This window comes from Podarcis vaucheri (assembly GCF_965113315.1).
Source record: "Podarcis vaucheri genome assembly, chromosome: 2".
NCBI classification, from domain to species: Eukaryota; Metazoa; Chordata; class Lepidosauria; order Squamata; family Lacertidae; genus Podarcis; species Podarcis vaucheri.
Window position 1 is genome coordinate 134,030,391 of NC_138760.1, and position 15,776 is coordinate 134,046,166.

The window sequence follows — 15,776 nt, forward strand, 5'->3', positions numbered from 1 at the left end:
TTTGTGTTCCCCCTTTACCCAGTCTGATTCAGCAAATCCTTACCCTCTTTCAAATCTCATTAATAATTATATAGTTCAACATATTATGTCACCGATCTTTCTTATCTTTTTAGTTCAATTCTTACCTATTCCTTATAACTTAATCACTTGTACCATATTGTTTAAGTTTGACATAATATATCTCTAGTCTTTCACCCATTTTTAAAATCATTTTTGCATACTCTTTTTAACTTTATCACTAATGCCATATTATTTTTATATCCAACATCATTTTAACATTCATAAATTTTGCAGTATTTATGCAGGTAGTCTTTAAACTTCTTCCAATCCTCTTCCACCGACTCTTCTCCCAGGTCTCGGATTCTGCCAGTCATTTCTGCCATCTCCATATAGTCTATCACTTGTATCTGCCATTCTTCCAAGGTGGGCAAATCTTGTGTCTTCCAGTGCTTTGCGATGAGTATTCTTGCTGCTGTAGTTGCATACATAAAAAATGTTCTATCTTTCTTTGGCACCGACTGGCCAACAATGCCCAGGAGAAAGGCCTCTGGTTTCTTAAGGAAGGTATATTTAAATACCTTTTTCAGTTCATTATATATCATTTCCCAGAAAGCCTTAATCTTTGGGCACGTACACCAAAGGTGTAAGAATGTACGCGCAGTTTCTTTACATTTCCAACATTTGTTATCAGGCAAGTGATAAATTTTAGCAACCTTGACTGGGGTCATGTACCACCTATAAATCATTTTCATAATATTCTCTCTTAGGGCATTGCATGCCATAAATTTCATACCGGTGGTCCACAACTTTTCCCAGTCAGCAAACATAATGTTATGGCCAATGTCTTGTGCCCATTTAATCATAGCCGATTTAACCGTTTCATCCTGTGTATTCCATTTTAACAGCAAATTATACATTCTTGATAGTATCTTAGTTTTAGGTTCTAACAGTTCCGTTTCCACCTGGAAGCCCATTTTTTTGTCCAAATTATAGGCCTCTCTAATTTGATGATAATGAAACCAATCTCGCACTTTATCTTTTAGTTTCTCAAAACTCTGCAATTTCAATTTATCTCCTTCTTGTTCTAATATCTCCCAATATTTCGGCCATTTGGCCTCCATATTGAGTCTTTTCAAAGCCCCTAACCCATACTTCAATTAAGAGACCTCGGAAAATGTGGTTCTCAAAACCTTTGTGAATTTTCTTTCCCCCGCACTGTATTATCTTTCGTATGCCTCTCAGGTTAAAAACCTGATTGATCTTTATGTATGTGCTTATTCAAAACCTTCTTCAATCTTGTAGCCAAAATGTTTGCAAATATTTTATAATTGACATTCAATAAAGAAATTAGTCAGTAATTCTTTACTTGAGCTCTATCTGTATCTGGTTTGGGTATCAGAGTGATGAATGCCTCTTTCCAGGACCCAGGTGCTTTGTCCCCCTGTAAAATCTTGTTACAAACATCCATCAATGGTTGTATCAGCCAATCCTTAAATATTTTATAATATATGGATGTTAAACCACCAGGTCCTGGTGCTTTGCCTATTTTCATTTGGTCAGTTGCCACTTCAACTTCTTGTCTTGTAAACAGTTCATTTAGTAGGTTCTTTTAGTAGATTCTGACTATGCTACCACTCAGTGGATTTGTAACTGGCTGACTGACCGAACCCAAAGGGTGCTCATCAATGGTTCCTCTTCATCCTGGAGAAGAGTGACTAGTGGGGTGCCACAGGGTTCTGTCTTGGGCCCGGTCTTATTCAACATCTTTATCAACGACTTGGATGATGGACTCAAGGGCATCCTGATCAAATTTGCAGATGACACCAAACTGGGAGGGGGGGCTAACACCCCAGAGGACAGGATCACACTTCAAAACGACCTTGACAGATTAGAGAACTGGGCCAAAACAAACAAGATGAATTTTAACAGGGAGAAATGTAAAGTATTGCACTTGGGCAAAAAAAATGAGAGGCACAAATACAAGATGGGTGACACCTGGCTTGAGAGCAGTACATGTGAAAAGGATCTAGGAGTCTTGGTTGACCACAAACTTGACATGAGCCAACAGTGTGACGCGGCAGCTAAAAAAGCCAATGCAATTCTGGGCTGCATCAATAGGAGTATAGCATCTAGATCAAGGGAAGTAATAGTGCCACTGTATTCTGCTCTGGTCAGACCTCACCTGGAGTACTGTGTCCAGTTCTGGGCACCACAGTTCAAGAAGGACACTGACAAACTGGAACGTGTCCAGAGGAGGGCAACCAAAATGGTCAAAGGCCTGGAAACGATGCCTTATGAGGAACGGCTAAGGGTGCTGGGCATGTTTAGCCTGGAGAAGAGGAGGTTAAGGGGTGATATGATAGCCATGTTCAAATATATAAAAGGATGTCACATAGAGGAGGGAGAAAGGTTGTTTTCTGCTGCTCCAGAGAAGCGGACATGGAGCAATGGATCCAAACTACAAGAAAGAAGATTCCACCTAAACATTCGGAAGAACTTCCTGACAGTAAGAGCTGTTCGACAGTGGAATTTGCTGCCAAGGAGTGTGGTGGAGTCTCCTACTTTGGAGGTCTTTAAGCAGAGGCTTGACAACCATATGTCAGGAGTGCTCTGATGGTGTTTCCTGCTTGGCAGGGGGTTGGACTCGATGGCCCTTGTGGTCTCTTCCAACTCTATGATTCTATGATTCTATTTTGTCCGCTGGAATTTTATGCAATCCATTTTTGTCCAAAAACTCTTCCATTTTTTCATTTTCTTCTTTTTCTTTTTTAAAAGCTGCTTGTAGTACTTGTGAAAGCATTTTCTAATCTCTGCTGGGTTCTCAATATTCTTGCCATTCTCCATAATATTGATTATTGTACTCTCCTTCCGTCTCTTTTTCATTGCCAAGCCAATAATTTTCCACATTTATTTGCCGATTCAAAAGTCTTTTGTTTCATCAATTTAACTTTCCATTCAATTTATTAGTTTACTATTTGTGAATACTGAAATTGTAACGCTTTAATTCCCTTTTCAATCTGTTGATTTTTGGGGGTTACATCTCAGTTTTTTCTCTTTCCCTTTCAATTGAGACAGAATTTTTTCCTTTTACTCATTCTGTGCTTTTTTCCTGATAGAATTCTGTTGAATCCGAAAACCTCGCATTATAGCTTTACTTGCATCCCATACGACCCTTGCTTCAATTCCGGGATTCAGGTTCAACTCAAAATAGTCCTTTAGGGTCTTCTGAGCTTTATTTACAATCAAATCATTTCTCAGTAAAGCATCATAACATACATAAAAGGGGATGTTTGGACCAGCCAGTTGGAACTTCCTGTTTCTCCTAGGCTGCCTCTGCATGTGACTAGAGGTGGACGTGACCTCACCTGCCCAGGCAACTAAAGAGCAGGAGTGGTCAGCCATCTCTCTCTCTGACCACATTTGCTGAAGAACCAACATCTGCTTAGCCTAAGATGCTCTCTTGGCTTCCAGCCGAAAGAGGACAAAAGGCATGTCTCCTTATGGGATAGTTTCTAGGTATATTACTTCTCTAACTTAAGTCTGCCTTCTGGGATCCATTTGTGAACAGAATGTGAGTAAACTTTTTATACTTTTATAGAAGACTGTGCCATGCCTATCTTTTTATGAGGTACTAAAGGGGAATATTGCCAACGAAACGTAGAGGCTTTAGCGAGCGTGAGCAAACGCATCCGCTGCACAAGTTTAAAAAGGGGAATGTTACTCTGCTAAATTGTAGAATTTGTTAATACAAGTTGGAAAGGATATAATCAAGCAATATATCCTCTCCTGCATCCCTGAACATTCCCACAGACTTAACTGAAGCTCTTCCCACATTTGAAGCACTTATACTTTCTGACTTGTATGAGTTCTTTGATGTAAAGTGAGACTGCAATTGTGACGAAAGCTCTTTCCACACTCATGGCAATGAAAAGGTTTCTCCCCTGTATGAATTCTGTGATGGGAAGTGAGATGGGAGCTATCAGTGAAGCTCCTTCCACATTCGAAACACTGAAAGGGTTTCTGCCCTGTATGAATTCTTTGATGGGAAGTGAGACTGTTCCTCTGACTGAAGCTCTTTCCACATTCCACACACTGATAGGGTTTCTCCCCTGTATGAATTCTTCGATGGGAAGTAAGATGGGCCCTCTGACTGAAGCTCTTTCCACATTCCAAGCACTGAAAGGGTTTTTCCCCTGTGTGAATTCTTCGATGGGAAGTGAGATTCGCCTTCTGACTGAAGCTCTTTCCACATTCCAAGCACTGATAGGGTTTCTCCCCTTTATGAGTTCTTTGATGCAAAGTGAGCTGGACCCCCTCCCTGAAGCTCTTTCCACATTCCAAGCACTGAAAGGGTTTTTCCCCTGTGTGAATTCTTCGATGGGAAGTGAGATTCGACTTCTGACTGAAGCTCTTTCCACATTCCAAGCACTGATAGGGTTTCTCCCCTTTATGAGTTCTTTGATGCAAAGTGAGCTGGGCCCCCTCCCTGAAGCTCTTCCCGCATTCGAAGCACTGATAGGGTTTCTCTCCTGTATGAATTCTGTGATGGGAAGTGAGATGGGAGCTCTGACTGAAGCTCTTCCCACATTGCAAGCACTGATGGGGTTTCTCCCCTGTATGAATTCTTTGATGGGAAGTGAGACTATACTTCCGACTAAAGCCCTTTCCACAATCCAAGCACTGATACGGTTTCTCCCCTGTATGAACTCTTTGATGGGAAGTGAGATTACCCTTTTGATTAAAGCTCTTTCCACATTCTCTGCACTGATACAATTTCTCCCTGCTCTGTCCTCTTTTGTGTGAAGTGAGGCTATCCCTCTGAACGTAGCTCTTTCTTTGACGGGAGGTGTCCTGGGAGCTCTGACGGATGTTCTCTCCACACTCTGAATGTTTATATGACTTCTCCGCTATGTGGATTCTGTTGTGCTCCCCCTTGTTCTTCCCTTCCAGTTCATCTCCATCTGCAATGAAGAGAGAAGCGAATTAGAGCCTCAGGAAGAAATGGAGCTCCAGATCATTGAACCAAGTTAATTAATGCTTGTGATAGAGGAAGAACTAAAAATAGTTAGATGTGGGGCCTCTCTATAGTTTTCACTGCCTTTGTTGGCTGGTATTTACTGACATATTGCTTGGCTTTTATCTGGAATGGATTTTGTTCTGGAATCCTGGAATCCACTCAATCTCCAAGGTCAGTCATCTCTTTGGTCAATCAAATGCAAACAGAAGCAAAAACAACAAGCCTGACAGAATTTACATCAACTTCCCTAAAAACTCTAAAGCCGGCATTTAAGAAGGCCTGGGTGGTTCAGAGAAGCCTGGTCACTGTTTTAAAAGGCATGACTAGACGCAGAACATTCACAGAGGAAACAGTTGATATCCCTCCATTCTGGGTTCACGGTGGGGGGTGTTAGAATCCCAGATGCTGTTGGTCTCCAGCCAAAGAGTTGAAGTTCATCACATGCAGGTATGTATGGAACGTCCACGTCTCGTCTGTGAAACAAACAGCAACACCTTCACCTGAACACTCCCCATCAGCTGCTGCCTCAATCTGGTTGGTCTAAATTTAAATTTATACGTAAAGCACTTTATTCACTTTGAACCCCCCTCCCATGTCCATGAGGAGACTGTATTGCTTTGTTAGCAACAGAAGAGGAAAAGTGACTATAACTCAGTTCAAACCAATTCATGAACCCAGATATATATAGATATATAGCCATTCCTGCAAATTTATTCTGCTATTTCTGATATGCAAATGGCACGCGAAGACTTAGTCTACATATCTGTATCATTTATTAGTCCTATGATCCTTGTTTTTAAAAGCAAATAAGAAGTTATTCCAAAAAGAAAAAGACAACACACAGAGGCCCCATCTGCATTCAAACTGCAAAGCAGGATCAGTGAGTTTTCTGACATTGGCAGGGCATTCAGATCACAGAACAGGTTTTAGACATTTAGAGCTGCCAATTCATCACAGGGAGCAGGGAGGGCAGGGACCTGTGATCTATTCCTGGCTCAAATTGCCTGCAGATGACAAAGGTGCAGGAAGGCAGGCAGGTGGCGGAGCGCAAAAAGGTGCTCCCCTTCTCCATCTCCATCCACCTGCCTGCCCCCCCCACCCCAATTCCTCTCTGGCTCCATCCCTCCAGGTCCCCATCTCCCCTCCCCTGGGACTCACCAGATCTCTCGGAGGTCCCTGGCAGGGAACGTTCAGAGGTTGAGAGGAGGGATGCAGGAGACAACCTGACCAGGTCAACCGTCCATCTTCCCCCTTCCATCCTCACTAGCTTTGCAGGATCCGTCCCTTTTATCTTTCCTGAGGAGACAAGGAGCCAGAACGAGCTGGAGGGTCCTGGGAGAGAGGAAGAAGGAAAGGGAGCCTCAGAGGCCCTGCAGGGATTCTTCTGCCCCTGGAGAAGCACAAATGGGGCGGCCCCTTCCCAACAGAAGCCCCATTTCTATACCTCTCCACTGGCTCCAATAAATCGGGTAGGCTACTTGAATGGCAATTGAAGAAAAAACAAAAAAGAGAGAGAGTAATTGAGAAATGAAAAATAATTGAAGATCCTAAAGAAATATGCAAAGAAAAATTAAATTACTTTAGGAAGTTTTACCGTGCAAAAGAAGGCGACCAAGAGGAAATGGAAAGATACTTAGCACAAAATAGACTTCTGACAATAGCAGATTGGAAAATAGAACAACTAAATGTACCAACAGCGATGATGGAGGTGCAGCAATCTCAAAAGCAAAGATAGGAAAGTCCCCAGGTACGGATGGATTATCGGCGGCATTTTATAAGAAGTTAGAAGATATATTATCAGAACCAAGGAAACAGTACTGAACGGAATTTTAAAAGAAGGAAGAATACCAAAATCATGGGAAGAAGCACTTATCAAACTGAGACCCAAACAAGGAGCAGATCCAACACTAATCAAAAATTATAGACCTATATCATTGTTCAATAATGATTATAAAATGTTTGCTAACATCCTAGCCAACAGGTTAAAAAAAAGTATTGAATGAAATAATACACAGAGATCAGGCTGGCTTCTTACCAGGCAGACACATGCACAATAAAATGAGAAACATAATTGATATTTTAGAATATTTAGAAGCAAGATCAGATAAAAAAGCCATTTTGATGCTGATAGACATGGAATAGGTCTTCGACAACATCTCTTGGAGCTTCATTGTCAGGGAACTGCCATCAGTGCTGGAGGGAGAGAGCAAAAGCCAGAGGGATTCCAGAGAGCGTCCAGGGATCGGGCGAAGCAGCCCACCTTCTGGGGAAGAGAATCAGCGTAGCACCAGTGGAGAAGGGGGGCAGATGGGGGAAGCGGCGAGGCGGTCCCATGACTCCTTGCCGGGGACCAGCGGGGAGAGTAAGGGTCCTCCGCTGCCTACGCCCTCCTTGCGCAGAAGGCTTCCGCGCAGGGAGAGTAGGAGGAGACTAGGCGTCAAAGAGCTTCTTTGCTGGAAGAAGTTTAAGAAACGCCCACGGACGGATTCTGCCAGCGATTGAGTCAGCCACGGGTGAGTGGCTGTCCGGACAGAAAAGGTTCACTTAGGCAACCCAGGCAGGTGTTTGCACCCAGCCGGGGAGATAAGCACTGGCTTACGCACGAGGAACCCCTAGAACCATTACATTCATGGAAAAAAATACAGAAAAAACAGGACTTGGAGAAAATATTATTAGGAGTGTTGAGGCAATATATTGAAATCAGAGAGCCAAATTGATACTAAACAGTGAAATAAGAGAAGTAAAATAAGTCAGGGGGCCAGACAAGGCTGCCCCCTTTCGCCTCCACTTTTTATTACGGTACTAGAATTTTTAGCAATGACAACAAGGAGTGACCAGAGCATAAAAGGTCTAACAAGGGGGAAGAAGTCGCCCAAGATGAAGGCCTTTGGAGACAATTTAATTCAAACTACTGAAAATCTGGAGGAAAGCATACCAGAAATAATAGGGAAAATCCTTGATTTTGGAAGTGGCAGGACTTAAATTAAATAAAAATAAGACTAGTATGCTAGCAAAAAATATGTCAACACAGGAAAAAGAAGGACTAAAGAAAATATCAGGATTGGAAACAGTAAATAAAACTAAGTATTTGGCAATCTGGCTAACAAATTAAAACACCAATCTATTTAAAGACAATTATATTAAAACATGGAAAGAAATCAGTTTTGAATCATATAATAAGAAAATTGATATATAGAGTATAGGAAAAACATAAAGTGGTCTTAGAACCTAAAACCCCCTGGTGGATTTCACCTCAGGAAGCAAAAACTGGGGGAAAGAAAAATATGGAATTGAATTGGGCCACTTTCACTGCCTTGTTGTGACGAAGGGGCTTGAATAACTCAGAGACGCTATGAGCTAAGCTGTGCAGGGCCACCCAAGACGGACAGGATATATTGGAGAGTTCTGACTAAACCTGATCCACCTGGAGCAGGAACCGGCAAGCCACTCCAGTATCCCTGCCAAGAAAACTCCATGGACAAAGACAACAGGCATATAAAAGTTATGACGCTGGAAGATGAGCCCCTCAGGTCAGAAGGCGTCCAACATGCTACTGAGGAAGAGTGGAGGACAAGGACAAGTAGATTCAGAGCTGATGAAACGGCTGGGCCAAAGCTGAAAGGTAAGTTGGATGTGGTGAAAATGAGATGGCAAGAATAAATATTGACATCCTGGGCATCAGTGAACTAAAATGGACAGGGATGGGCGAATTCAGTTCAGATGACCATCATAACTACTACTGTGGGCAAGAATCCCGTAAAAGAAATGAAGTGGCTCTCATAGTCAAGAAAAGAGTGGCAAAAGCTGTACTGGGATGAAATCTCAAAAATGATAGAATGATCTTGATACGAATCCAAGGCAGACCTACAAGAAATAGAATACAGATTTCCAAAGAATAGCAAGGAGAGACAAGAGGGCCTTCTTAAACGAGCAATGCAAAGAAATAGAGGAAAACAATAGAATGGGGGGAAACAGAGATCTGTTCAATGAAATTGGAGATATGAAAGGAACATTTTGTACAAAGATTACCATAATAAAGGACCAAAGTGGTAAGGACCTAACAGAAGCAGAAGACATCAAGAAGAGGGGGCAAGAATACACAGAGGAATTATACCAGAAAGATATGGATGTCTCGTACACCCCAGGTAGTGGGGTTGCTGACCTTGAGCCAGACATCCTGGAGAGTGAAATCAAAAGGGCCTTAAAAAGCACTGCTAATAACAAGGCCAGTGGAAGTGATGATATTCCAGCTGAACTATTTAAAACTTTAAAAGAGGATGCTGTTAAGGTGCTACACTCAATATGCCAGCAAGTTTGGAAAACTCAGCAGTGGCCAGAGGATTGGAGAAGATCAGTCTACATCCCAATCCCAAAGAAGGGCAGTGCCAAACAATGCGCCAACTACCACACAATTGAACTCATTTCACACGCTAGCAAGGTTATGCTTAAAATTCTACAAGGCAGGCTTAAGCAGTATGTGGACCGAGAACTCCCAGAAGTGCGAGCTGGATTTAGAAGAGGCAGAGGAACCAGAGACCAAATTGCAAACATGCGCTGGATTATGGAGAAAGCTAGAGAGTTCCAGAAAGACATCTACTTCTGCTTCATTGACTATGCAAAAGCCTTTGACTGTGTCGACCACAGCAAACTATGGCAAGTTCTTAAAGAGATGGGAGTGCCTGATCACCTCATCTGTCTCCTGAGAAATCTCTATGTGGGACAAGAAGCTACAGTTAGAACTGGATATGGAACAACTGATTGGTTCAAAACTGGGAAAGGAGTACGACAAGGCTGTATTTTGTCTCCCTGCTTATTTAACTTATACGCAGATGAGATCATCATGCGAAAAGCTGGGCTGGATGAATCCCTAGCCGGAATTAAGATTGCCGGAAGAAATATCAACAACCTCAGATATGCAGATCAGATATTAACATCTCAGATGCTGCAGGTGGCGCTATGGGGCTCCCTCAAAATAGAGGAGGTTTGTCCTTCAGAGATCTGTATGGAATTTCAAAGCTGATCTCATGATCCAGCAGGGAGCCTTACCAGAGAGGCCACGATCCCACGATTCTCCTCCTTGACTTCCTTCTGCAGAGCTCTCTGGTCAGGATCCAGCAAAGCCCAGTCCTCCTCTGTGAAAGGAACAGCTACGTCTTCAAAGCACACTGGACCCTAAGAGAAACAGGGAGAAGAAAGATGATCTTCTAAACATTGCTCTGTTCTTTTCTGTAACAATTTTGTTGTTTATTTAAATGATGAGTACAGTGGTACCTTGGGTTACAGATGCTTCAGGTTACAGACTCCACTAACCCAGACATAGTACCTCAGGTTAAGAACAGTTTCAGGTTAAAAATGGACCTCCAGAATAAATTAAGTTCTAAACCCGACGTACCACTGTATTAATCTTTGTGTAAATGGGGGAATTCCACAAAATAATATTTTATTATCTACGCAGCACTCATCTTCAGGTAAATCTTTGCAAGCATTCCCATTTTCCAGATGGAAGGACCTCCTCTCCCTTCATCTGGTGGGGTGGACCCTCCCCCTGCCCTCAAGCCAACTTCAAGGGGCACCAGGAGGGGGAGGGGAGGGGAAGCCCCATTGTGCATTGTGAGGGGAGGGAATGGAAGAGTGTGTCTTTGGGAGTGAGATCTGGGGGAGAGACATGTGTTGTTGCATCTGGGACACAGGAAGTGGTGCTGCAGATGCAGAGGGGCTTTTCCTCTCCCTGTGCTCCCCCCATGTGGGAATGTTCCCCTCTGGCTGCAGCCTCTGGTCCCAAAGGGGACTTTTCCCTCCCTCTGAAGGGGGTTTATTTCCTTGTCCCAAAGCCCCCTCCCCAAAAAGGAAGACAGCATCTGGGTCCCAAGGAAGAGCAGAGCTGCTTATTTCCTGCGAACTGGCCCCTCCCTGGCTTGGAAGAGGACAAAGGAGGACCCTCTGCTCCCTGACTTGGGGGTCTCCCCCCCCCCAGGCATGATCTGAGCAGGGACCCCCATGCCCCCTCCCTGCCCCCCTTCCCCGCCTTGCTTTGGCCCCCTGGATCCCTCCGCCCCTTCTTCTTAGCCCCCTTCGCTGCTGCCTGACTCTCTGCTCCCTGACTTGGGGGTCGCCCCCCAGGTATGATCTGAACTGGGACCCCCATGCCCCCTCCCTGCCCCCCTGGGACCCCCTTCTCCCCATGGCACCCTCAGGGGGAAGAGAGAGGAGACTCACCCGAGTCCAGGAGGGGCTTTTGCAAAGGAGAGAGAAGAAGAAAGCAGGGAGGGAGGGGGGAATTTAGCCATGGAAGACCTTCACACCCCGTCCTCTCTAGGAATCCCGCTCTGCTCCTCTTAACCCTTGCCAAGCCGAGTCCTCCCCTCCCTCTCCCTGCCTTCAGTTTTCCTGCTTCTGCGCCTGCGCTCTAGGGGCTGCCCCCCTTCCCTCCCTCTGCCCCAAGGAGCCCACATCCAACCAGACTAACTGCAAGGGAGACGGGGGGGTCCATGGGGGGGTTGCCTTGGCTCTCCCCCTCCCCCAACATCCCAAGGAAAGGCTGGGAGGGAGAAGAGGCGAAGGGCTGCCTAGTGGCGGGAGGTGCCTTGGGCTCAGCAATGGCTCCCTCCAGACACCCCCCCCAAGAAACACCCTCCAGCTCAGGGGGGGGGAGGGAGGAGGGAGGGGGGCTTCCCAGCCAGGAGACCCCTCCCCCTCCCCAAAATGCGGGTTTTTCTGCTTCTGCAGCCGCTTTTCAGAGGAGGAAGGAAACCCACACGCCACCCGGGGGGGGGCAGGAGGGGGGCGCATGGAAAAGGAAGGGGAAGACCAGGATGGTGGAGAGAGGGAAGCAGACTCCGGCTCAGAGCCAGAGGGAGCCCTGCCTTCCTTTCCCCGCCTTTCCTGCCAGAAACCCAGTTTCTCCGGGGCTCCCAGAACCTCATGGAGTCAGGAGACCCATTTCCCGCCCCAGAGCCGGGCTGGACCAATCAGAGGCCTCTCCACTGGGCAGCTGGCCAATCCCCTTTCAGATTCCCCGGGGCCTCCTCCTCCTCTCCTTCGCCCGCTTTCCTGAGGGAGTTTTCCCTCTGAGTTTCCCTCATGGCTGCTCCCCTCCCAGCTTCTCCTTCATTTTGTTACGGCTAAAATCTGGGTGCGGGGTTACTCTGCCACCCAGCTCATCGGACTAAGTCCGTGGGTCCCTGCGGAAGAAAATGAGCTCAGCCGGACGCAGGAGCAAACTGCAGAAGATCCAAGTTTATTGCGCAACAGGTTCAAGGCGAGATTGAACAGCGAGAAAGGGGTGGCATGAACTTTTGAGATTTCCCTCCATGTCCCAGAATACAGTGCATGAAACGTCACGAATACATTATGGGAAGGTTGGGTTTCACAAGTTACATCATGAATATACTTTACACGTCATGAATACATTATGAAAAGGTGGGATTACATTAATTAGCATTTTCGGATGAGGGAGGGGGGATATGCGGAGCGGGAAATATACATAGATACACATTTATTGAGTACCGGTGGTGGCAAGACAATGGGTCAGAGATATGCATCGTCTGTCACCTAGTATTGCCCGAAGGAAGGATTTGCAAAACTATCTGACAGGATTAAGAAGTTCCTGCGTACGTGACCTGCCGCTTCGGGGATTATGGAAGTAGGGACAGCATCATGGAGTCCAAGGGGAACTGAGTTGAATGGCACCGAGAACGAGCAGATCAGAACCACGGCTGATTTTATATCAATTTTTGAAGATTTCAGTGATTTCTAAGCCACTCTGTACTAGAGAGCAAAAGCAGAAACAGAGTGGATACATTGTGACAGGATTTTGACAGTATTACTTGAGAGATTATGGAGGACAGGGGAGGGGTGATGGAGTCCTAGAGAAATTGAGCAAATATATTGTAGTGAAGAAGACATTGCCCCCCCCCCGTTCCGTATCAGTCCCCCATTCGGAGATAGATTTGCATTAAAGTTCTGTAAGAACTTGCAAATCTTTTCTCCGCACCCTAAATCTCGGTGAATGGGATGTGTGGCTTTATGCAAACCTGAAAGGGACTTGCAAGCCACGCCTCTTACGGTCATTTGCAAGTATATCAGTGCAGGTAGCTGCATATAGGGTATTATATAAAGAACACCTCTTGTATTTTGTTGCTAAATTACTTGTGGCATTCTCAGTAGTGTTTTATGCTTTACACCTAGCAGGAAGGTCTAATTGACTGAAAAATGCAGTTGGTGTTTTGTCCTTCGCCATTTTTGTGTATTTCTCAGGTGTCAAGCTAGCTCTTCTGTGGTCTCACACTGACATAGTGCTACAGCAACACATCCTGTCTGTTGAATCCCCTCAGGGCTTTCATTTAACCATGTCGCCTGGCATTCACCATAGCTGGCACAGGTTTGGGCATCTCTGAGGGAGATGTCTTCGCCTTGGCCTTTAGCTATGGGATTTTATTATAGGCTGTGGTTTTGCACGCATGGGGGTTGCTCACTTGCACTTAAAGGACCAAAAGGCTAATTGCAGCCTGGATACACGTGCCCAATTCAAACTGAGTCCAATTTGAATTTATCTTGCCCCATGGTTCTCAACTCTTCAAACCAATCTGTTAAAAGAAAACCATTCTTAACAAGGGCAGTTGTCCAAATAAGTCAATTTAAGTCTATAAGGAATCATTCCTGCTAAACCAAAGCATATCCACCTTCATGTTTCTTAGAAGCTTCTCCTTGGTAAAGCAAGTTTTAGCACATTTTTAAAATGGGTAGGGAAGGTTGGCATAGTGCCAGGTGGGACAACGAATTGTGGTTATCTAAACATTGGACTACACAATAGTGTGAGCTATTAGAAAGTATAAAATGCATGAGAATTCTCCATTGGTGTGTAAGCAATAAGACATTAAACATAAAAACAATTACACACAAAAATTGCCCCCCTTTGTGGAAATCACACTGTCAGACACATTTCAACATTCTTACATAATAACACATAATACAAAACAAACTAATTAAATATCAGTTACATATCTTGACACAATTGTGATCTTTTATGCATGTATCTTTTGAATCCTGGAGCACAGTCTTAAGGTTCAAAAGTGAGAAAATGTCCTTGCAATTCAACTCCTCCCCTTAGCCATGAGGGGTTGTTGCTGCTTTTCATCCTTGCACATCTGTAGAAGTGATATCCTGTAAGGGGCAGGGTTTTGGGGCTTAAAGACAGTTAGAAAAGGGAGGGGGCAAAAGGTGAAAAGGATGTCCTTCGGTTTCTGTTGGAAGTTGCAAATAATAAAATCTTAGTGGATTAAACATTTTATTCATTATCACATTTCCATATAATTACTGTTATTATCTGCTAAGTTTGTTTGCTTTCCTTCACTTAATTTTTGTTGTTGTTGTTCTTTTCATATTATAAAATAAAAAATTACTCCACATGTATAGAAAGAGAACTGTAAAAAATACAAAGGTTAAAAAATAAAAAAGAAAGCAAAAAATTAGATTACCAGTTAGATGAAAATGGACTTGACACAAAGACATCAGATTCAGAAAATAACTATTATTAAATAGTACAAAGATATTATCAAAACCACACATATTACTACTGGACTGAAAAAAAAATGGAAAAACAATGAGGAAAACTTAAAATTCACCATGTGCTATTCAATAGAAGAACTTCATGAGACTGACTTTCAACATGTGATGAACATGTCCCCCAAAGTAAAACACAAACACACAAAAATGAGCTATGAGGAACCAAAAATAAATAAATGCTAAGACACACAATTAATAAGTAACCTGAAGTAATCTGTTTTGGCATTCTAACATCCCAAATGAAAATAAAAGTGTTTCTTGATGTGACATCAGCTGTAATGTTAATAGCGGAATACTGGGAAATGAGTTAATACCAATAAAATGAATGGCAATTTAAAGTTGTGCAGGTACCTTGCACTAGCCAAAATGACAGAATTAGTAAGAAATGCTCAGGCCAAAGGTAAACAAGTACCATTCCACAAACAATGTTTGGTTGTGCTTCGATTAACTTCATAGACATCATGGAGAAACTGATTAAATAAATGAAAACAGATTATTTGTAACTTAAAAAAAATGTCAAAGGCACAAAGAGATAGAGGTCACTAATACAGCAGGGATTCAGACTTGTTTCACAGAACAGAAAGAAAGTTGCTGTGGGAGGAAAAGGGACAAACACTTTGTTATCGGGGTTCACATATCCTGTTAAAAGGGAAAATTATTTCATGTGAGAAGCCTGTCAGGAAATGCTGTTCCTAAAATTCCCAGTCAGGGGGGAATGCTTTGATATTTACCTGTGAAAAGAATTTTGCATGTTAAGATTTGGAACCTGGAAAGCTCTTGACTTTTGATGGGCTAGTTTTTTTTTTTTTTTTTTTGTAGCCTTTTGTCTTAAGTAGCCCCTGGGGCAAAGACAGATTAAGGGTGATTTCCCTCAATGGTTCTGACTTTTCTTTTACATTTGGAAGAAACCTCCTCTCCCTCCTTACAGTCCCCCCCCCCCCGTCCTCTCTCTCTCTCTTCTTTAGCTGATCTAGCCTCTGTGCATGTGCAGAGTTCATGTCTCAGCAAACCTTTTGTACTATTGAAAATGTTGCATCCTTTGGCTAAATTAACATTTGAATAAGGGAAGGGTAAGGAGTAGATTTTGAAAACAGGGTTTGATTTTAAACAAAAAAGAGAAACTCAGCAATTTAAGTATTTACCAAAGCTAGCGATTTCGGCCCAAGCAAACAAACGGGACTGCTTCCTTTATGTA

The 15,776-nt window shown here is 43.6% G+C and overlaps 3 protein-coding genes across 11 annotated transcripts in view; 1 reads left to right on the forward strand and 2 right to left on the reverse strand.

The window, feature by feature from the left end:
* LOC309525800 (uncharacterized protein) overlaps positions 1–10,666 on the reverse strand; it is a 77,812-nt gene extending 67,146 nt beyond the window's left edge. The window contains exons 1-3 of one of the 2 annotated variants that reach the window (XM_082211384.1): positions 10,064–10,666; positions 6,176–6,349; positions 1,309–4,961 (exon numbers count right to left, since the gene is read on the reverse strand). In XM_082211384.1, the coding sequence (XP_082067510.1) occupies positions 3,844–4,961; positions 6,176–6,275 (1,218 nt within the window). In that variant the 5' untranslated portion in view covers positions 6,276–6,349; positions 10,064–10,666 and the 3' untranslated portion in view covers positions 1,309–3,843. Of the gene's footprint in view, positions 1–1,308; positions 4,962–6,175; positions 6,350–10,063 lie in introns of those variants that run through there. The other variant, XM_082211383.1, reaches the window with a different exon arrangement.
* The window catches only part of LOC309525751 (uncharacterized protein), a 375,811-nt gene that overhangs the window by 62,751 nt on the left and 297,284 nt on the right, over positions 1–15,776 (reverse strand). The window lies entirely within an intron of this gene.
* Positions 1–15,776, forward strand: part of LOC309525793 (uncharacterized protein) — a 243,835-nt gene that overhangs the window by 55,519 nt on the left and 172,540 nt on the right. The window lies entirely within an intron of this gene.